This window comes from Eschrichtius robustus, chromosome 9 (genome assembly GCF_028021215.1).
Source record: "Eschrichtius robustus isolate mEscRob2 chromosome 9, mEscRob2.pri, whole genome shotgun sequence".
Lineage (NCBI taxonomy): Eukaryota > Metazoa > Chordata > Mammalia > Artiodactyla > Eschrichtiidae > Eschrichtius > Eschrichtius robustus.
This window is the reverse complement of record NC_090832.1, coordinates 43,636,179-43,659,254: the sequence shown is the minus strand read 5'-3', so window position 1 is coordinate 43,659,254 and position 23,076 is coordinate 43,636,179. Positions and strand designations below refer to the sequence as shown.

The 23,076-nt window shown below is 44.3% G+C and overlaps 1 protein-coding gene across 1 annotated transcript in view; it reads left to right on the top strand.

Moving 5' to 3' along the window:
- Window positions 1-544: 544 nt before the first annotated feature.
- The window catches only part of SLC35F1 (solute carrier family 35 member F1), a 412,158-nt gene continuing 389,626 nt past the window's right edge, over window positions 545-23,076 (top strand). Inside the window, exon 1 of the mRNA XM_068551025.1 lies at window positions 545-751. Coding sequence (XP_068407126.1) covers window positions 582-751 — 170 coding nt within the window. The 5' untranslated portion in view covers window positions 545-581. The remainder of the gene's footprint in view (window positions 752-23,076) is intronic.

Below are 23,076 nucleotides of genomic sequence, written 5' to 3'. Positions count from 1 at the left end.
GAGCGCGCGTCCCCCGCCCGGCCCCCCTTCGCCGCCGCCGCTGCGCCCCCGCCAGGCTCTCTGGGTTCACTCCCGGTCTCTCACTCCGTGAGACACAGACGGCAGCTTTCCGAGTGAGCGGGGGACCGGCTGAGGCGGCGCCAGCGCCACTGCCGCCGCTCGCCCCGAGAAGACCTGGGCACCGGGAGAGAAGGCGAGGCCCGGAGCCTCATCCTCTCTCTCCTCTGGGGTCTCCTAAGCCGACCGGCCGCTCGGCGCCCCCGCGCGACACCCTTCACGGCCACTTCGCGGGGCGTGCCGGGACTTGGGGACGCGGCTCGGGAAGAGCCGGGGCAGGAGGCGGCGGCGGCGGAGCGAGGGTGCGCGCACTGGGACTGGAGAGGTGTGAGTGGCGGGCTGGGCGGCGGCGGCGGCGGCGGCCGTAGCCGCGGGTGCCTCCCCGCCTCGCCGCTTGGCAGGCAGCACCGCCTCCCCGGGCCGCGGCCGCCCGGCAGAGTCCTCCGCGCGTTCCCGGGCCCGGAGCCGGCGCACGATGCGCCCAGCAGCGTTCTGATCACCGCCGCGCCGCTGCCTCCGCCGCGATGATCCCCCCCGAGCCGCAGCAGCAGCAGCTGCAGCCGCCTCCGGCCCCGCCGAACCATGTGGTGACCACCATCGAGAACCTGCCGGCCGAGGGCAGCGGCGGCGGCGGAAGCCTGTCCGCCTCCTCCCGGGCCGGCGTGCGCCAGAGGATCCGCAAAGTGCTGAACAGGTGAGCGGCGGCGGGGGCGCGGGGCTGCGGCTGCGGGGGCCCGGCCCGGGGACCCCTCCGTCCCCCGGGCGGCCCGGAGGCCCTTTGGGACGGACGGAGTCGCGTCCGGGGAGACTGAGGAGAGCGGGCGACGGCGCGCCCCGCGCTGGCGGAGAGGCCGCGGCAGCTTTGTCCCGGAGCGGGGAGCCCCGCGGCGCCCGGGCGCCGGCTGGTCCGAGGCGGGAGTTCGGGGAGAGGCGGGGTTCCGCCAGCCTGGCTGCTGTGTGTCCGCGCTCACACCCTCGCACACGCGTGTCGCCTCGCTTCCCTCTCCCACTCGGGCCCCAGCTTTGCGCTCGGGGGCCGGAGCGGACCTGGGGGTAGCCGGGGAGGAGGCGGGAAGGCGCAGGGCTGCGGGGATGGCGTGGAAGTCGCCGGCCTCGCGCTCCGCCCGGAGGTATCCCAGCCCCTCGCCGGGAGATGGGGTTAGTGGCGACAGCCCCGGCGGGCGGCGCGGGGACCCACTTCTCCCGCCCGGCGCCCCAGTTGCGGCTCCGACTCTTCCTGGCTGGGAGCGGGGATGGGGAGGCTAGAGGCCTGGGTCAGACCCACGCAAAGTGCAGAAATGTTGCGGGAAGGGTATGAGGAGGAGGCTCCTGGCTGTGTCGAAGCCAGAGGAGGCGAACGCTGGCGGCCGGCGCCTCCAGTGCTGGAATCTGCGCAGTGGATGGATCAAGGACGAGGCGTTTAGGATGAGAACCCGGGTTGATGTGAGATGAGGGCCCCCCCTTGGCGCCCCTGAGTCGGCCGTGATGCGAAAGGGACTTTTTCTACTAAAGTAACTTGAAATGGTTGAAGAGCTGACACTTAAAAATCAAATAGAGAACCGGTTGTGTGTGTTTTTATTTGGGTGCGTGTGTGCCTTTCGACGCATCTGTTGGGGGTAACTCTTAAGGTTGCTCTGTTCGTACAGGTTTCTGTGTGGCACTCTTTTGGGGTAGCCGAGATTTCCCCAAGGGATTCACCTCGAGCTCCTTGGGGCTGAAAGCTTTAGTGGGAGCACAAAATACGTACAGAAATAGAAGCTTGAAAAGCTCCTTATTTTCGGAGTATGGTTTAATTTAGTCATATGAAATCCCAAACCATTCAGGAGTCGTCACTTGTGAAGACTTAACGTATATTAGCTTACTTGTGGGTACTTCCGAGTGTTTCCATTTATTAGCAAACGAGAAGAAATTCACTCTGAAGTGAGACAAGAGTTGGTAATAGAAACTCAAGCCTTTACTTTCCTTTGATTTGTAGCTTAGAATAACACCTTCCAAAATATTACATATTACATCTAAAAAAGATAATGAGCAGAATAAATCAAGAAGATGCTGGCTCAGTACACATTATGTGGGCTTCCTATCCTTTCTGAATACCTGTGTTTTTTTTGAATTGTAAATGACTTGGCATTGGCTGTTTAAATTTAATGCAGAATATGTTAATTATTAATTTCCCTCATCAAACTGAGAAAAAACTGGTGCCATTGTTCATTTATCTTTGCTTGATTGTAAGTTATTATTGACTCTGTGCAGGTTATTTCTTGATGTTTCGTGGATCTTAGAGTCCAGAATAACAAGAGCACTGAGGTGGGAGCTGAGGGGCTTGGTTTGTCATCATTCCTCTGCCGCTGACTTGCCACGTGGCTTGGGGCAGAGCTGTTCATCTCCATGGCTCTTGGTTCCTTCATTTGTAAAATGTGTTTTATATTTGTCTTACCTCTCTTATCATGGTTTTGAGAAATAGATGAGGTAATACTGAAGAAAAGACTTGGGAAAGTATAAAGCTTTACACGAATTCATTATTCAACCGAATTCTGTTGTTTAAGGGAGGACAGTGGGAATATTGTACACAAGTTAATTGAAGTCATGGTACATCATGGGGAGAATGTTGTATTTTACTAGCCTTCTGTGATCTGTGACATGAGTTTTATAGAGGAGGAACTTAGACTGAAAGGTTGGGTCCATGACATTTCATGGCAGATACATCTGTGAATGGAACCCAAGGGTTATAGCCTTTAGATTTCAACTGAAACATTTGGTTGTCTTTCAAAGTTCTTCAGAATTTTCAGTGTAATATTTTGTATTAAGTAAATGATCTTTCCTTATCCTTAAAGGATAAGAAGAAAATATTTCTTTGGAGAAGGAGCGCCTTTGGTAAGGTGACTGAAAAAAATCAGAGTAAGTGTAAAAATCCTGGTGGAGTAATTTCGTTAGCATGCTGATGGGCTTGGCTTTTGCTCCATGATTATGTCAACAGGAGACAGCACTAGGTGTGGCTGTTGAATGGTTGGGCTCTGTGTAAAAGCAAGAGGTGGGGGGTGGGAGTGGAATTTTCGAGTTCCTGTGCCAGCACTTAGGTGTGGCTCCCCTCTGGTCTGAACCCTCCAGGTATGTTGGACTAGTCAGTAATGGCTTTAAGGCTGGCCCATTGGGCGCCATATCATAAGCATCTTTGTTCATTTTCTAAAAGCTAAAGATCCCTTTTTGCTTCTTTTTCTTCTTTTCCTCTTCCTCTTTCCTTAATACTTCTATTTCCTTCACCTACGTTGCCCTATCAACTAATTGTCTTCTGGACAATCGTTTCCTTTCATCTACCTCTGGCATGCAGCAACTTAGCTGCTAGCAGAAAGTGAGGTTGGAAATCTGGAAGTTTGGAGCCAATATGAAAAATATCCCTCTAACTTTTGGCATGCAGATATACTGTTGGCAGCGTTCTAGTGCTGTGAGCTGGCCAGTAGAGTCTCTTCAGTGACTGAGTGGGGCATTGCACCACTGTTAGTTACTCTGAGGATCCCACTGGGCCAGAGGGGCGGTGCTGAGAGACTGAGGATGGTGCACTGGGACGAGGAGTGTCAGACTGTGAGCAGCGCAAGCCTGGTGAACTGCCTGCCACTGGTCACAGCCTGTAACAATAGCTACCTGCCAACCCAGAGGAAGAAATGCAAACACGTATGCTGTCTGTATCCTGCCTACCGAGGGATAGGTAAAGGGAGAAGTACTGATTAATAATTAAAGGTACTGTCTTTCAAGAAGCTTAGAATGAAAATGCAGTATTACCTTAATGCAATCTGCCTTACATTGTCCTGCATCATTTTATTTCCTCAGTATATCTCCATATCCTTTCCCCTTTCTTTAAAGGCTTATTGAGTTGAATGGTTGCATTTTTTGTATGACAAATAGGGCATCTCACTGATTGACTACTCCCTGTAAAACAATTAGAGTAGAATATAATAGTATCCATAATTTTGGTGAAAGAGGAGGTGCTAGATAATTTTTTTTTACCAGTTAATGGGATGTGTCACATTCTTCTCCCCTGTCCTGTTCAAAATTGTTTTGGCAGTGTGATGCAAGAAATACAAGATGATTTAGATGCTGGGATAATTGTTACTTCTTTAATTCCCAAAGATTTAGAATAATGTCTTGGTTCAAAGAAGGAAAAAATTATGGCAAACTCCTCTTCACTTATTTCTTGAGTGTGAGATAGTATTTATTACCCTGCCACAGGCAAGCAAGATATGACAAAAAAGAAAATACTTCAAGGGCAACAGTTGATGACCCTCTCACAGGAACTGCTGATACTAGTAGATTTCTTAGAAACATATAGGAGTAGATACTAATCTATGTAGTATCTGAAGATTTTCTCCTCTAAAATGATTTCATTACGAAATGTTTGTGGAAAACGAGTGACAGCTTGTTTTATGTTTTGCCTGTGTGCGGTTTTATTTATCTTTTCCCACTTGAATATTAGTTTCAGATCTTAATAAAAATAACCGTGAATTTCAAGTTTTGACCCACTTTCTTCCCAATGAGAGATGCATTGGGTTGTTTCAAGTTATAAAGGCATTTCTGCCTTTTTGTGTCTTGTGGTGGGGATGTTTAATCGTTGGCATGGAACCACGAGTGTGACTCTGGGTCATCCATTCATTTGATTTGAAACTAGCTGATTTCTAACGTACATTCTGATTTAATTCCTTAATTTTCAAATTTATGAAACTTTTTTGAATTGAAAACTAAAAAGCATTAAGGAGGATACATAGGAGAGTTGGTAGCAAGCCTACATAAAATCGATATCCACGTGGGAAGTTACCATATGTGATGGGACAGTATGTATATATAGCTTTTCTGAGTTATTAAGTAAGGTGGAGAGAACATGGTGAACCAACAGAATGGCCGCCAGGAACAGAGTTATGCTTGTACTATTAGGTACAGTTGATGAAGACATCTATTATCATTTAGGTGATCCTTTTTAATCAAATGGGACGGCTTTTGTTAAAAAATTGATAGTGAGGCTCTTCCTCAAGCTACTCCTTCTAACAGATGTCAGAATGAAAGGGGAAGACCAACCAGTAATGAGGATAATTGATACAAAATATTCCAAATGGAACAGCATGGTGTGATTAAAAACAGACATTTCTAAGATTAGTAGTAAACAAAAGATGTCTGAAGGACACATTTATTTTTAACTAAAGGACAAAATTATAAAACTGGAAGATCATCCAGTATATTTTTTTGCATGGAGCTTGGAAAGCTGAATGTTCATATTAAAGGAATATTTGGTTTACCTTGGATAAAGATGGTGCATTTCCAAGGAAGTAACGTGTAAGAAAATGGACCTATCTTCATGTAATTTTTCTTTGACCTTTTACTCTCTCAAGATCCTTCAGTGCCTCAGGCCCATAATAAAAGATGTCTGTTTTTACTGTACACTGCTATAGATGTAGACAATATGGCAAATTGAGTTGCTGCCCATATAGTTCTAAAGTTACTTAATGCAAGAGCTGATTTATTATTTAATTGCCATTTCTCATAAAAGCAGAATGCAGCATGTGAAAGTACCACCACCAGGTTTTAGTTTAGCTTTCTCATTCATTTGAGTTCAGGCCAATGAGCATTCACTGCACCTTGTTCAAACACATTAATTCTTGATTATGTTTCTAAAAAAGTATACTTAGGAAGTCAAATGCCAGTAGACACATGGAAAAATACCCCATACTATTTGGCATATTTCTTGACTGTGACATGAACATCTACATGTATACATTCATTTATTCTTTTTTTTTACTTTAAATTTTTGAATTTTATTTTATTTATTATTTTATACAGCAGGTTCTTATTAGTTATCCATTTTATACATATTAGTGTATATATGTAAGGTCTGAAACCACATAACATAAAATTTACCATCTTAATCATTTTAAGTGTACAGTATAGTAGTGCTAACTGTATGCACATCATTATGCAGCAGACCTCTAGAATTTTTTTAATCTTGCAAAACGGAAACTCTGTGTCCATTGAACAACAACTCCTCTTTTCCCTTCCCCACTGGCCCTGGCAACCACCATTCTACCTTCTGTTTCTAAGAGTTTGATTATTGTAGATACCTCATATAAATGGAATCATGCAGTGTTTCTTTGTGTAATTGGCTTATTTTATTTAGCATAATGTCCTCAAGGTTCATTCACATTGTCACAAGTGGCAGAATTTCCTAAGGCTAAATAATATTCCATTATGTGTGTGTGTGTGTGTGTAATACCACATTTTCTTTATCCATTCACTTGTTGATGGACATTTAGGTTACTTCCATCTCTTGGCTATTGTGAATAAAGCTGCAATGAAAACGAATGTGCAAATGTCTCCTCAAGATCCTGTTTTCAGTTTTTTTAGGCTATATAACCAGAAGTGGGATTGCTGAGTCATCTGTTCTATTTTTAATTTTTTGAGGAACCTCCATACCATTTTTCATAGCAGTGGTACCATTTTGCGTTTTCACCAACAGTGCACAAGGGTTCCAGTATCTCCACATCCTGCTAACACTGTGTTTGTTTGTTTTTGATAGCGGCCATCCTAATGGGTGTGAAGTGATATCTCATTGTGGTTTTGATTTGCATTTCCCTAATAATCACTGATTTTGAGCATCTTTTCATATACTTGTTGGCCATTTGTATATCTTCTTTGAAGAAATGTCTATTCAAATCCTTTGCTGATTTTAAAATTGGATTGTTTGGTTTTGTTGTTGTTGTTGAGTTGTAGGACTTCTTTATAAATTCTGGATATTAACCCCTTATCAGATATATGATTTGCAAATATTTTCTTCCATTCCAATGGTTGTTTTTTCACTCTGTTGATTGTTTCTATATTCATTTGTTCCTAATCACTTTCTGTGTGCTGAGTCCTCTTCTGGAGGACACATACATAGCAAAACATTATTCTTGGCTTGAAGGACCTCAAAATCTAACTGGGTAGCTTGGCATGTGTACTGCTATTGAGAGTGAATGATTATAATCTGTAATCTGAATTTTTATGCATAATGCTTATGCTTCTAAATATCTAGATGCTAGAATCATATAAATAAGTTGTCCGGTATGCGATCCATATTGCACTTATTCTGTCTTATACAGACACTAGTTGAATGTACAAGAGTTGAGAAGGAGTTTCCCAGGAAATGGCAAGGAAAACAATAAAAATAAATATGTCTTAGAAAATATTTTCTTAGAAAAATGACATGCCTCAATCGGTGGCAACATGAATGTAATTTGTTTAAGTATACTATTATTAAACTTTTTAAAATATTGTTTTCTGCTACATTTAAATTTTAAACTCTCAAGAAAATTTACCTATGTGACTGTGATGTTAAAAAATACCTTACATACCATTTTACAAGTTCTGATATTATGAACCATCAATTCCTGCCCTTTTAACAAATTAATTAGGGAAATCTAGTACAACTGAATACACATTTAAAGGAGGCTAAACATAAAAAGAAACGAAATTGAGTTATTTGTAGTGGGGTGGATGGACCTAGAGACTGTCACACAGAGTGAAGTAAGTCAGAAAGAGAAAAACAAATACCGTATTGCTAACACATATATATGGAATCTAAAAAATAAAATGGTTCTGATGAACCTAGGGGCAGGACAAGAATAAAGACGCAGACGTAGAGAATGGACTTGAGGACACGGGGCGGGGGAGGGTAAGCTGGGACGAAGTGAGAGAGTAGCATTGACATATATACACTACCAAATGTAAAATAGATAGCTAGTGGGAAGCAGCTGCATGGCACAGGGAGATCAGCTCGGTGCTTTGTGACCACCTAGAGGGGTGGGATAGGGAGTGTGGGAGGGAGACGCAAGAGGGAGGGGATATGAGGATATATGTATACATATAGCTGATTCACTTTGTTATACAGCAGAAACTAACACACCATTGTAAAGCAATTATACTCCAATAAAGATGTAAAAAAAAAAAATAAAGGAGGCTAAAAACTAAAACATGCTAATTATATCCAGATTTAGAGTGACAGGGCTACAATTCCTAATCATTCCTGGCTTGGAGATAGTACAAGGTACTGATCCATTGTGTAAGACAAATACTTCACTGGTTTCTCTTTTCCTCGTCCACTCATTCATTCAATCAGTCAGTCATTTATTCAATGAGTATTTATTAAGTGTTTACTATATGTTGGGCACTGCTGGATCATAGTGGTGAACCAGACAGTCATGGGCTGACGTGGACCCTTGAGTGCCACTGGCGGAGTTTCTAACTGTTATTATCCTTTCAATATAATCTATCAAGGGGACAATTTAAGTAAAGTAGAAATAAAGATAACACACATCAAAATGATTAGATTTTCAAGCTGATCTAACAGAGATGCAAAAAAAAGCCCCATAATTTAGCTGTTTCACCTGTAAGAAAACTACTCAAGAGGAAGACTGAACCCATAATAAAATTACTCGAAGTTTACAGAGTCAAGAGGCAGATCTTTCTTGAGGAATACAATACAATTTGTTTCCCTTAGGACTTTAAACAAAGGAGGAATAGCCATTAATGTTCATCTACTTTCAGAGTGTTAGAAGAATAAGGAGAACAGACTTGGATCTCATCCTGCCATTTCAGGGCGAGCCTATCAAGGTCATTGCCATATAACACAAGAAAATAGAGTTTCCTGAAAATATCTACATTCTGACAGTGCATACACAACTTTGAGGGAGCTTGGGGACATGTTTGTGCATTGCAGGTAAGAGAGATTGAGGGTGATTTGGAAGGACTCGATTGCTTTACTATGTAATTTGATACAACCTATGAATGTTTGAATTAAAATGAGCATTTAGACAGTAGCTCAAATTCTTAAATTTTACATTATAAAGCATACATTTTATATTATAAAATTTTACATCATATGTTATTCTCATAATAATCTTTTTATAGATATGGAAACCAATTTTTATGGTCACACAGCTAAGTGCTTTTATAAGACTACAGAGGAGGGAGAGACTAGGCTGGAGACAGGGCAGGAGGGTTCAGGGATGGCATTTGTCCCTGGCATTGAAAGATGGTGTCTTAGGTTGGGCTGCTATAACAAAATATCATAGACTGGGCAGCTTAAACCACAGACATTTATTTCTTACAGTTCTGGAGGCTGGGAAGTCTGAGATCAGAGTGCTGGCAGATTGTGTGTCTGGTGAGGGCCTTCTTGACTTTCAGACAGCTGTCTTCTTGTATCCACACATGGTGGAGGGAGAGAGTGAGAGTGAAAGAGAGAGAGAGAGAGAAGGAGATCTCCTTTCTCATCTTACAAGGATACTAATTTCATAATGGGGACTTCACCCGCATGACCTCATCTAAATCTAATACCTCCAAAGTTTCCACCTCCAAATACTATTACACCGGGGAGTTGGGCTTTAACACATAAATTTTGGGGGGACATAAACATTTGATCCATAGCAGATGGGTAGGATAGGAACATGTGCAAGAAGGGAGATGACAGAAAGGATGAACCAAATATAGAGTAAGAGACTGGAGGAGGATTAAATGACCAGTTTGACAATATTTTGTGTAGGTAAAAAGGCAGTAGAGTGAAGTAAGGCTAGAATTGCAGGATGGAGTCAGATAATGGAAAGCCTTAGACACTCCAATATGAGTTAGACTGTGGGTTATTATTTTTGCAGGTTATTGAGTAGAGAAAGGACTTGAGCAGAGATGTGCCTGAACATTATATTTTGGACAAAGTCTGTAGGACAGATGGACAGAGGATGGACTAGGGTTTAGGGGTCAGTTAGGTGGCTACTGTAGCCATATAGTGGAGTGGAGACAGGAGTCTAAATGGGATGGAGGCAGCCAGGATGGAGAGGGAAGTGCTGTAATTTGAACAGAGTGTGGACCAGGGTCAGAGAGAGGAAGATTAGATTATTTTTGAGAAGGTACTCAATAGTGTCTGCAACGTAGTGGGTGGTTAATACTTGTTTGCTGAAAGGTGATAAACTTGCTACAAGGAAGGGATCTGCTCACTAGGGCAGAAGAGACCTAGGGTGTTACCTGAACTAGACAGGCAGCTGGAGGACCTTAGCCAGCTACTCAGTGGCCTGTGGACCTGTGCTGATTCACAGATTGTGTAACCAGACTGTGAGGAGAACAGAAATCAAGAGTAAGCATTAGAAATAGCTATAGCAACTTGACAGAGTACTTTTTTTTTTTTTTTTTTTAAATTTATTTATTTATTTATTTATTTATGGCTGTGTTGGGTCTTCGTTTCTGTGCGAGGGCTTTCTCCAGTTGCGGCAAGCGGGGGCCACTCTTCATCGCGATGCGCGGGCCTCTCACTATCGCGGCCTCTCTTGTTGCGGAGCACAGGCTCCAGACGCGCAGGCTCAGTAGTTGTGGCTCACGGGCCTAGTTGCTCCGCGGCATGTGGGATCTTCCCAGACCAGGGCTTGAACCCGTGTCCCCTGCATTGGCAGGCAGATTCTCAACCACTGCGCCACCAGGGAAGCCCGACAGAGTACTTTTATGATTTTTTTTCTAATATTAAAATATCGGGTCATGTATTTTAATTTTTGGTTTTTTGCCATTTTATTTTTCTAGTAGTTGATTTTTTGAATTGTATTTTACAAAGGAATTGTCTTCAGTGAATTGAAAAAAAAGAACCAATATTTTATAACAGATAGTTTGAGAAGCACTGGTCCCAGTCCAGTATCCAAGAGGGAGCAACAGCGAGTCTGGATTCTGGAAGTGCATCTAATCATGGGGTAGGGGGTCCTCATAGTGGTAGCATTAGGATGGTGCTAGTCATGGCCCTGGAAATCTGTACATCCCAGCTGGCAATGTGGAGGCAGCAGGTTAGGCCTGACAATAGCTACATTAAGTATCAAGGACTCAACCCAACAGGCTAGGTTGGGGCTCCCACCTTAAAGGGATCCCCTGGAATGTTAGGCGGGGAAGCTCTTTAGCAATGAGAAGGAGTACAGCGCAGCCCACCTTAAAGGGATCCCCTGGAATGTTAGGCGGGGAAGCTCTTTAGCAATGAGAAGGGGTACAGCGCAGCCCACCTTAAAGGGATCCCCTGGAATGTTAGGCGGGGAAGCTCTTTAGCAATGAGAAGGAGTACAGCGCAGCCCACCTTAAAGGGATCCCCTGGAATGTTAGGCGGGGAAGCTCTTTAGCAATGAGAAGGGGTACAGCGCAGCCCACCTTAAAGGGATCCCCTGGAATGTTAGGCGGGGAAGCTCTTTAGCAATGAGAAGGGGTACAGCGCAGCCCACCTTAAAGGGATCCCCTGGAATGTTAGGCGGGGAAGCTCTTTAGCAATGAGAAGGGGTACAGCGCAGCCCACCTTAAAGGGATCCCCTGGAATGTTAGGCGGGGAAGCTCTTTAGCAATGAGAAGGGGTACAGCGCAGCCCACCTTAAAGGGATCCCCTGGAATGTTAGGCGGGGAAGCTCTTTAGCAATGAGAAGGGGTACAGCGCAGCCCACCTTAAAGGGATCCCCTGGAATGTTAGGCGGGGAAGCTCTTTAGCAATGAGAAGGGGTACAGCGCAGCCCACCTTAAAGGGATCCCCTGGAATGTTAGGCGGGGAAGCTCTTTAGCAATGAGAAGGAGTACAGCGCAGCCCACCTTAAAGGGATCCCCTGGAATGTTAGGCGGGGAAGCTCTTTAGCAATGAGAAGGGGTACAGCGCAGCCCACCTTAAAGGGATCCCCTGGAATGTTAGGCGGGGAAGCTCTTTAGCAATGAGAAGGGGTACAGCGCAGCCCACCTTAAAGGGATCCCCTGGAATGTTAGGCGGGGAAGCTCTTTAGCAATGAGAAGGGGTACAGCGCAGCCCACCTTAAAGGGATCCCCTGGAATGTTAGGCGGGGAAGCTCTTTAGCAATGAGAAGGGGTACAGCGCAGCCCACCTTAAAGGGATCCCCTGGAATGTTAGGCGGGGAAGCTCTTTAGCAATGAGAAGGGGTACAGCGCAGCCCACCTTAAAGGGATCCCCTGGAATGTTAGGCGGGGAAGCTCTTTAGCAATGAGAAGGGGTACAGCGCAGCCCACCTTAAAGGGATCCCCTGGAATGTTAGGCGGGGAAGCTCTTTAGCAATGAGAAGGGGTACAGCGCAGCCCACCTTAAAGGGATCCCCTGGAATGTTAGGCGGGGAAGCTCTTTAGCAATGAGAAGGGGTACAGCGCAGCCCACCTTAAAGGGATCCCCTGGAATGTTAGGCGGGGAAGCTCTTTAGCAATGAGAAGGGGTACAGCGCAGCCCACCTTAAAGGGATCCCCTGGAATGTTAGGCGGGGAAGCTCTTTAGCAATGAGAAGGGGTACAGCGCAGCCCACCTTAAAGGGATCCCCTGGAATGTTAGGCGGGGAAGCTCTTTAGCAATGAGAAGGGGTAGAGCGCAGCATCGCAGGTCTGTGGAATGGGGTATAAGTGGAGAGTGCTATTTTTCAAGGATCTTCAAGTTAAAGAGAGCAGATTCTAGGTCTGAGTGCAGAAAGCAGGGTCAGGGTTACAGGGGGGCTCAGCATGAGCAGCAGGGCCACTGGCATGGCTCTACTTCAGGCTCTGAGGAGCACAGAGTAGGAACTCTTCAGCCATTCAACACCGTCACTACTGAGCCAGCTAAGAGGCACCATCTAGATATTGGGGAAGCTGCAGGGAACAAGATATAAAAGGCCTCCACTCTCCTGGAGACTATGTTCTAGTTGGGGGCAGGCAATAAACGCATACATAAGACAGATATCTCATTATGCTAAATACTATCCAGAGAATTAAAGTGGGGCGATGTGACAGAGAGGTAACAGGTGGTACTTTAACTTGAGTGGTGAGAAGAGGCCTCTCCCTGTCTGGTAACATTGAAGCCAAGATTGGAATGACTAAAAGGAACCGGCTACTTGAGGGTCAGGAGGCAGTGCATTCCAGGTGGATATGCTGAGATGAAACAAGCAGCAGAGTGACTGAAAGTAAGGGAGTGCAAGAAGGAGGGGAGCATGGGAGGGGGGGGATCACGGGCTGGGGCAGGGTTGGGGGAGGCAGGCGTGAGGTCTTTTAGGGCCCCATAGGCCAGGAGAAGAACTTGTGTTTTATTCTCAGTGGGATGGGGAGCAACTGAAAGGTTTTAAGCAGAGGAGTAATGTGGTTAATGTTTTGAAAAGCCCACCCTGGCTGCTGTTGGAGAATGGACTGCGGGAGAGGTAAGTGGCTCCAGGAGGAAAGAGACGTTGCAGGCTTGGACTGGAGGGTAGCAATGAGGTGGAGAGAAATGATTGCGTTTTGGAGTGATTCATCTTGGGAGATGGAGTCCATGGGATTGGATGTGTGGTTTGGTGAGGCTGCTGAGGGAAATGGATAAAGAAAAACTCCAGTTTGGGGGCATGAGAAACTGGGTGAGTGATGGTGCCCTTGTCCAAGATGGGAAAGACAGGGAGAGGAACATGTTTGTGGATAAAAAGTCAAGAGTTTACTTCTGGCAAGTTAAGTTAGAGATGTCCAGTGGAAATGTCACGTGATAGCTGGAGTATGGGATTTAGGGAGAAATCAGGGGCTGGGGATTTGGATTTGGGTGTCATTGGTGTGGTCCTGGATAATCATCTGGGGACAATGTGTCGATAGAGGAGAAAAGGGGTCCCAGGGTCACTCTGGGGAGCGCATCAACTTCCGAGTCAAACAGAGGAGGAGGACCCTGCAAAGGAGTCGGAGAAGGAGAGGTCTGAAGCAGGAGGGAAAACTGGAGAGTACGGTGTTCAGAAGCCTGGAGAAGTAAGTGTTTTGAGAGGGAGGAAATAAACAGTGCACGTGCTGAGAGTAATCAGCTAAGGGAAGGGTGGAGAAATGATCAGTGTCTCGGCAGCAGACAGGCGCAGGCTCAGGTGGTGGGTGCCGATGGAGGCCTGGATGGAACGGTTTGGAGAGGGACTGTGAACTGGGGGTTTCAAAACATAACTTTTGAAAAGTTTTCCTCTAACCGGGAGCAGAGTAAAGGGAGAGTCTGTTAACAGAGGACATAATACAAAAGGTCTGTATGCTGATGGGAAAGATACAGTGGAGAGGGGAAAATTGCATATGCAGGAAGGAATGGGATAAAGGAAGGAGGAAGGCCTTGCAAAGGCTGAGATGGTAGGATCCCAGGTGCAGGGGGAGGGGTTGACCTTGGAGAGGAGCCAGGACACTCTCCATGCTCCAGGAGGTGGGGGGAGAAAGCGTGGGTGTAAACGAAGGTAATTTGGTAGATTGGGTGGTGAGAATAAAAGGTGATTCTTGTCTGGTGGCTTTTCTTTTTCTGTGAACTCTGAGGTCATCCTATCAATTAAGAATGAAGGTGCTGGGTAGTGGGGGAGGGGTGTAGGACATTTGTACAGAGAGAAGTGGAAATAGACATTTTGAAGAGTCAGGAGACACACAAGAGAAGTATCGTAGGATGTAAGGCAGAGCTGTGTGCTTTTTTGACATTTGTGATGAGGAGGCGGTGAGCAGTGTGATGGGCAGAAAGAAGCTACTGCTGTTTAGAGTCTGTCTGGGAAAGGGTTAACTCAGAAACAGATCTGGGCCCTGGTGACAAGGCATGCGAGAACCGTCAGTGGATTCAGCTGTGAAGACGTCAGGATATTAGTGCAGGGCGTATTTAGGGGCGCTCAGGAGGATTTTGGTCCTGATTATACTTGGGAGTGGGGTGTGAGAGAGAGAAGAGGGAATTAAACGTCCCTTGGAGATTTTGTGTCTGGGCCCCTGGAATGATGATGTCCCCTTCAGAATGTGAAATGTGAGATGTTCTGTCTCAGGGAACTGACTTCCGTTTATCGGGGACCTCAATATTCTCATTTGTAAACTGGTTAAAATCATCCTAGCCCTTCATTTCCCATTGCATTTTGGGGATTTTTAAATGACATAACATCTGGGAGATGGCTTGGAAAGCTGCCAAGCACTCTGCATTTGTTATCCTGGTCACAAAATTGAAATGGGAGCTCGGGTTCTCGTGGCTTTGTGCCGTCGCAGGCCCGGGATAAGCGCTAACGAGCGCCCTCAGCGCGCCGAGGACTTGGGTGCAGGCGCTGCTCGGTTCGGTGGTTTTCCTCCTGAGCCTTGCGGGTCAGAGTCTGAAGTGGAACCCACCCACCTATGAACAAGGCACAAGTCTGTTTTACTTCATTGTATTGCGTTTTTTTGAAAGCTAGATATATTTAAACATTTTTGGCTTTGTTTTAAGAACGCCTCTTCTTGGGAAGACTAATTTGGCAGAAGGCATCTGCCCTGCAGTCTGATTGTGCCTCTCAGAGTGATGGTTACTTCGGCGGTACCTGCGGTTTGTAAAGGAGAGTTTGACAGGTTTCGGGAAAGGGTTAGTGCCTCTTGAACTGGGGAGGTTTCAAAATGAGCTTGGGCCTAAAAGGCTCCATAGAGCCCGGCAGTGGGACAGATAGAGAGGCTCAGAGGGAAGGCACAGAGCAGCTTTTATGTGCTAATGAGGGGAAGCCCAGATGCCAGGGGGATCAGAGGAGCTCTTTGTGATGCGGGGATGGCTGGAGCCTCTGTCCTTATCTGGATCGTGCTGCAGGCAAGAGAAACACTGCGCTCTCACAGAGGGGCCCTTGCCTCCACGGATAGCCCTACACACCGTTCCCAATGCTGCTGGGCGGTGAGGGGCTGTGGAAAGTCCCAGGGTGGGGTGACTGCTTGAAAGCAGGGAGGCTGGGAGGTGGGGGGGGGGGACGGAGGATGGGAAGGGGGAGAGCTGTTCGGTAGGGTGTGTGGAGTCAGAGAGCTAGGAAGCACTTTTACAGCTTCACAAAACTAACTGTTGTCCCTCCAGTGATGCCAAGCTTGATGAGTGGCCTTCAAGCCAGTCCAAAAGGAGGTGCGCTATCCTTGAAAATAGCACAGGTCAGTTTTTAGCTAGTTACGGGGTAAGTCTGAAACATCACGAAAACCAACCAAACAAAAACTACCATCACCCAGTGAGTGCTGGAATGAATTTCACATTCTGGTTATTCCATTCAGTGATTGCTCCAGAATTGCTAGCTGGGAGGGGTTAGGAGCACCCATGTGGTTGGAAGCAGGGTCAGGGAACTTGTCCTGAAGCTGAATTTGCATAGGAGGACACAGTGTTTACAAAGGTTGTGTGTTTACTTCTACTGATGGAGAGATTGGGTAACCAGCACACCCCTAGGGTTGTTACTGTCTCTGGAAATATGAGTTCCCAGATAAGACAGACCAAGGAAGACATCAATCCGTGGTACCTTGACCTTTTCTTTATCTCCTACTTTTCATTTCTGTATCTTTTTGGGACTATATAAATATTTAAATATAGTATCTATTATATACATTATTTCTCAAATAGTGTATATTAGGTATTATTTGTAATGAATCTTTGTCTATTTATCCATCTGTCTCTTTCTACCTTGCTCTGTTTCTCTCTGACACACACATACACTCACACACACATGCACATTGAAAGAGAATAGTTTTTCCATTTGGAATAGTTTGTTTTCCTTCTTTGAAGACAACCCTCAACTTTCCTTACCATGCTTTTTTTGGCTCAGAGTTGGTTCAAGGAGAATGCTTTATTTTTAATGTGTTTAATTTTTACTTAGGAACCACATTGAATTGGTATCACTTAATTTATTTATTTATTTTTGCTGTGTTGGGTCTTCGTTTCTGTGCGAGGGCTTTCTCTAGTTGAAGCGAGCGGGGGCCACTCTTCATCGCGGTGCGCGGGCCTCTCACTATCGCGGCCTCTGTTGTTGCGGAGCACAGGCTCCAGACGCGCAGGCTCAGTAGTTGTGGCTCACGGGCCCAGTTGCTCCGTGGCATGTGGGATCTTCCCAGACTAGGGCTCGAACCCGTGTCCTCTGCATTGGCAGGCAGATTCTCAACCACTGCGCCACCAGGGAAGCCCCTTGGTATCACTTAAGAAAACAAAAATATTCAGTGTGAAATTACCTGTGAGCTAGCTATATCTGAATGTGTGAATACAACTGTAGAACAAGCCACCACATAAAGATTCCGCCTTCCCCCCACCCCCTCCCTTTCCTTGAGCCATATATGGTTTCATTACAACCCTTCAGTTCCAAGTGGTAACGAGTCCAGTGACTTGACTTAAAAATGTATCCTTTTTTTATAGAGCTTCTTTTTGGATGATGAAAAATTTCTGGAAATATATGGAGGTAATGATTGTACACCATCGTGAATGTACTTAATGCCACAGAACTCTACACATAAAAATGGTTAAAATGGCAAATTTTGTTATATATATACAATGTAAAATATATAGTATAAATATTGTACATATTGTATATATGCAATAAAAATATTTTAAAAATGTATCTTTTTTTACCTGTTCTAACAGTTTGCGTGATTTTAGTGCTTTTCAGGCAAAATACTTCTTTCTTTATTTTTTTTAGTTCTTTTTCTTAATGCTTCCTATTTATTTCCTGCTGCTAATGGGGTCCCTGCATTTTGGATTGACCTTCCCCAGTGTAAGCCTAAAGAAGTGTAAGCAAGAAGGTGCTTGCTTGCACTGGTTTTAGAAAATTGATCATATGCAGCTCTAATGCTGATAAGTGGACTCATCTGCATCCAATGTGACGAGACCATAATTATTACCTCCTTAGCCCCAAAGCTCATTGCAACCTGAGAGTATGCCTTCGAAGATGATGGAAGAAAAGCACGGTCCAAAGCATTTATAGCAATGGATATCAGACTGCTCCTTTTGGATATTAGTTTGTTGAAGAAATGAAAAATATGCAGGTGGGAATGTGTGTGAATGGCCTGCAGGACCACGACTGCAGTTGGTCGGGCTGTAGGTTGGTGAATTGAGATACAACAACAAAAATGTCCCCTCCCTGTTTTCCCTTGCCACAGCTAGAAAGCAGTTCATTGGATTTAGGAACCTGACTATTCTCTTCCTTTTTAGTGGTTCCTGGAGTAGGAGGTAAAGGAGCCAGAGTCTGTAGTGCACACTTTTTCTAAAAAAGAAATTTCTGCAGTCTGCTATTATGTACCCCACACTCTTGGTGTTGGGGGAGGTTAAGACACATACAAGAAGCAAAGGCATTTCAAAGTGAAAGGCAGAAGGAAATGGAATGCTTGGGTCGGGGTGGAGGAGCCCTGCAGAGCTAGCCTTGGATTTCTAATATTCTCTGCTATTTTAACCATTAAAGTAATTAGCTCCATAAGGCTTAAAATGTTGATTCCTGTCCCTTCTTAGGGAAACAAGTGAACAAACAAACAAAAAAGTCCCAGACGCCATGTGACATGTGAATGAATCAAAGGCACCTTCATTCCATGTCAAAATTCCCACTTTGGAGAACTATTAGTGTTCTCTGTGGAAATATTTTGAACTTCAGAAATGAATAAAGTAAAGCAGTGAATGACATTATAAAGCCCTGACCCTCAATTTTCAGGTGCTCTTAGGCGGTGCTATGAGTGCTTCAGAGTACAGTCTAAAGATAAACTGATATAGAAGCTCAGTGTATGAGACATTATAACTCTTCAACCAAAACACAAAGGCACCAATGCATCTGAAAACCTTGATATCTGACCCTCGACCCCCAAAGTCTGGGTTAGATGCCCCATTCCATGTGCTGGCTATTTTCTATCATTTCACACTCTACATTATTTTCTTGTCTGAACTCTCCCAATGTGTTGTAAGTCCACAAGGGTGTTCTGTACCCAACATCTTACATAGAACTCAGCATGAAGTAAGTGCTCAATAAATATTTGCTGAGTGACGGGGCAAATGATCTGCTAGAGACCCCTTCAAAAAAGAGATTATTTTCAGCAAATTGATATTCTCTGATTTTATTTTCTCAAATAATGTGGGTCATAGAGCCTGGGACAGAGTTGGTACTCAATAAATTTTAGTTTCAGTTTTTTTTAAATCGATCTATGTAAAGGTAGGGGATGTAGAAAAAGTATAGAAGGATAATTTGAATGGTGCCAGAGTTGGGGAAACACTAGGTGTGATACATAAGTCCTACTCATACTTTAAAACTCAACACACATTTCTATCAATTCTATTTCCCAAACTTTTTAAATTCTCTCTGCCAAGAAATTTCCTGTGGGATAATCAGTTGTAGAAATAAAAATAGAAGTCATTTTAAGCTCATTATAAGCAACAGTGGTTAAGAACAGGGCTAGACTGCCTACTTTAGCATCTGAGTGCTCTGATCTTGGGGACCTCAATTTCTTATCTTTTTCCACGTTGTTATGAGGACTAAAAGACGGTGTATATATGTATGTACACACATATAGATATGGCACTTAGCATCTGACATATAGAAAGTCCTACTCAAAATTTTATTATTATTATTAGCATTAGTATTAGTATCGTCATCATCATCATCATCAGTGGCAGGTAAAAAGCCCAGGAAAACATAGGGAAGAAGAAAACTAATTGCCAAGAAGAGTATGTGAAAGTAGGGCCCATGTTTGGTTTGATTAGTGCTTTTTGCCCAGTGCCCAGCATAGCCCTTGGGCATTATAATGTTGATAATACTTGTGTAATGAATTAATGGTGTGTACTTATGGTGGTTTGGGGAAGGAAAGGTAAGAGAGTCATTTGGTAAGGTCCTAGCTCAAAGTAAGTGAGGAGAAGGGAGAACATATCTTATTCCTGTTCATAAATATTTTCCTAAACAATTTATACCAGTTAGAAATTAGAGTTAAATTTCTTCTTTAAATACATCGCCTTGGGAAAATTAAACAAGATTAGATTTGTATCCTTCGTATGTCTGCTTCAAGGAAAGCAGTCCTAGGTGTGGTTAAGAGATGCAAACATACAAAGTTAGGTCTCTGCTTGCAAGTGTGTTTTAATCTAGTTGATCAGTTATTATTTCAGTCAATCAATTAGATTGCTTTCCTCTTAGGAGCTGAAATTAGTCACAAGGAAGGATGGAGCATTGCTTGAAGGTGGCTTTGGAACATGGGACACTGGGCATATTTTTATGGAGGGGGAAATTGTACCACGAGACAGCTATAAGCATATTGGGCTAGAGAAGAACACACAAGTGAGGGAGACCACCAGAGATCAACTTCGTTGTCTTTGAAGTGTGTCCAGAACTTTCCACCAGTGGGGTCAGCCACCACTTCACCCAAAGACTTTCAGAGGCATGCTGGTCAATAAATGTTTGAGAATACATCTATGTGACAGCTGTGAGAATTTTGACAAGTCATTTGAAATATACAGTCACTACATCCCTGTCCAGTTCTTATGGTACGTGATTATACATGACAATAAAACCCAAAGACCTTCTGAGAAATAAAGTGATGTTTATTTCTAAAGCATATCTATAGTCTTTCTTCTTCATATGCTGGTCCCTCAGAATAAAATTAAATAAAACTCAGCCATTTCAGCAGTGGTTCCATGTGCTTGTGTCCTGGAGGCAAATAACCCATGCAGAGAGTTTAAAAGTTAAAGATCCTGTGTGCTGGATTAGAGTTCCAACCAGGGAATTATTAGATACCTCAGTATATTTAGATAAACCCTGCAAAGATGGACTCAGGATAACTTGACAAGTTATCTGCACTGGAATAGAATGGACATTGGCATACCTATTTTTTTCTAAAAATGAGTTGGCTTTTAAACTCCTGTTCCAGAACACCCAAATGTGACCCTTTGGGGAACAGGACAGTACTAGAGGGTTGGTAACTGTGACAGCCTTTCTTTTCCTCTCTCCAGCCTATGTTGCATCACTAAGGTGTGATGTTTCCTCCAATGTGGAGTGATGGAAACTTCCGCTTTGTGATATTACCAAAGATCTGCCTACATAAAAAAGAGTCATGAAGTCATTTGGCTTACATTCTTGATATCATTTGTATTGCCTCTGTGCAGGGTTGAGGGGAGCAGTTTCTATAGCTGCTGTAAGCAGTAAGCCTCTAAATATTAAATGCTGACTCAACATAAGCATGTCTGCAGAAGAAGATGATTAACTTGAAGAGAAGCTAATGTCAGCAAGAAGAAATACAACCACACAATCAAAAGGAATAGGGAGTATTTCCATGTGACATCTTCAGGAGCCATTGCAAATAGAAAAATATAGTAATTGTATTAGATGGGAAGGAGTATACTCTTTCTTTTCTGTCCTTGGCATTGGAGATTTTGTTCTCCAGAGTCTCGGTTGGTTTCCTCATTAGTCCATCCATCTTACCCCAGATGGTTTGTATATGCCAATGAGTTCTTGGCATTTTTCTGCAGATTGTTGTTGGTCTTGGGGTGGGCACAGGTCCTAGGTTGGCCGAATCAGATAGAAGGGAAAGACTTACATTTGATGGTGAGGGAAGAGATTCCTCTTTCTCTGCTGGATTTGACCACAGAAACAGCCATCTTGCTATGGGATGTTACTGTCAACTACCTTATGATCAGGAAGGAAACCAGCCTTAGGATGTCACTGATGGTGAGGACAGCAGAGTGGAAAGAGGGAGAGTACCTGAGTCCTTGAAGGTAATATTGAGCAACTGACTGCCGTGCTACATGCTTGGAGCTTGCTCTATCACTGGACTTTCACCATGTGAGGTTATAGATATCCTAACTGTTTTGGCCGGGTTGAGTTGGGATTTGTTTGACCTGCACCTGAGCACTTCCTTAACTGATAGACACATCTCTCTCTCTTTGCCTTGAAACTGATGATCTAATGTGAATGCCAGCCAGGGCCATTTCATCTTTTCCAGTATGGACACACCTGCCAAGAAAGAGCAGAGGCAGGTTTGCTCCAGTCTGTGGTGTAAAGGGCTGGTTTTCCCAGCATGTGGTTGCACAGAGGGTAGAAGGTGTGGGCTCTTGTGATGGGTTATCCATACCAGTCTGTGGCACCTTTGATAATCCCGAGCTGGTCTGGATTAGACAAATATTGAGGAGATTGAAGTGCTGGATGATAGGCTCCCCCCACCACATCATCCATTTATTCACTTGTTTGATAAGCATCTGTTCCGAGCCTGCTTTGTGCCAGGCTGGTGCCAGGCACTGTGTACGTGAAAGATCTCACAGAGTATAGGGGAGAACCATGGGGCACCTGATATAAGGGACTGGGGAAGGCATCTGAGCGTATGACAGTTAAGCCGACAACTGGAGAATGAGGAGGACTTAGCTAGAATAAAGAGAGGACTGTGTGTGTGTGTGTGTGTGTGTGTGTGTGTGTGGCGAGGGTTTATAGGGAATGAAGTTTTAGGCAGAGGAAACAACATATCATGAAACTGTGAGTGGAACCATTGTGCATTCCGGGAAATGAAATCAGTTCCAAAGGCTGAAGCTGTGTGTGAAAGATAGCGAGGTGTTAGAGGCTGGAGCAGCAGGTAGGCTCCAGATCAGGCAGAACTTTGGAAGTTTATTAAGTTATGTGTGCTTTATCTTAAGAGCACTGAGCAGTATTGGAGACTCTAAGCAGAAGAATAACACGACCAGTGTACACTTTCATAAGCTCTGGCTGCCTGCAGTATAAACAATACATTTGAGGATAGCAAGATTGGTTTCAAGGAGCCCAGCCAGGAGACGGTTGCAGAGGCGAAACGTGGAGTTATGATGTACTCTTAACCTTTCCTTTCTAAAACCATGGGTTTTGATTGTAATTAGTACATAAGAGAAGGTGAATCGGGTTTGGTGGTAGGTGTATTCGAATTTTTTGTCAGGCAAGTTACCTAAACTCTGAGTTTTTGTTTCATTATCTGTGAAAATATGATAAGAACACCTACCTCATAGGGTCATTGAAGAGGATTAAATAAGATAATATATTGATAGCTCTGGGCGCCATGCCTGAAACATGTTAGTCATTATAATAATGAATAAATGTGTAAGGAAGAGGCAGAAGAACAGTGGCAGTGGAAGAGTTTTCTATCTGAGTTCCTTTGTAGTCTGGGAGTTGAGAGTCACATGAAAATCACAAAGCAAGTATAACTATGGTGCTATCATGTTTTCTTTGGGAGAAGGATTTATATTTATTGTGTAGGCAAAAAATTTCTAATAATCCTTGCTCTTGGAAGGAGAAGGAATAGAAATCAAGACAGAAAAAGATAAATAGAAGGTGTGCTTATTTTTGTCTAAGGAGAAGA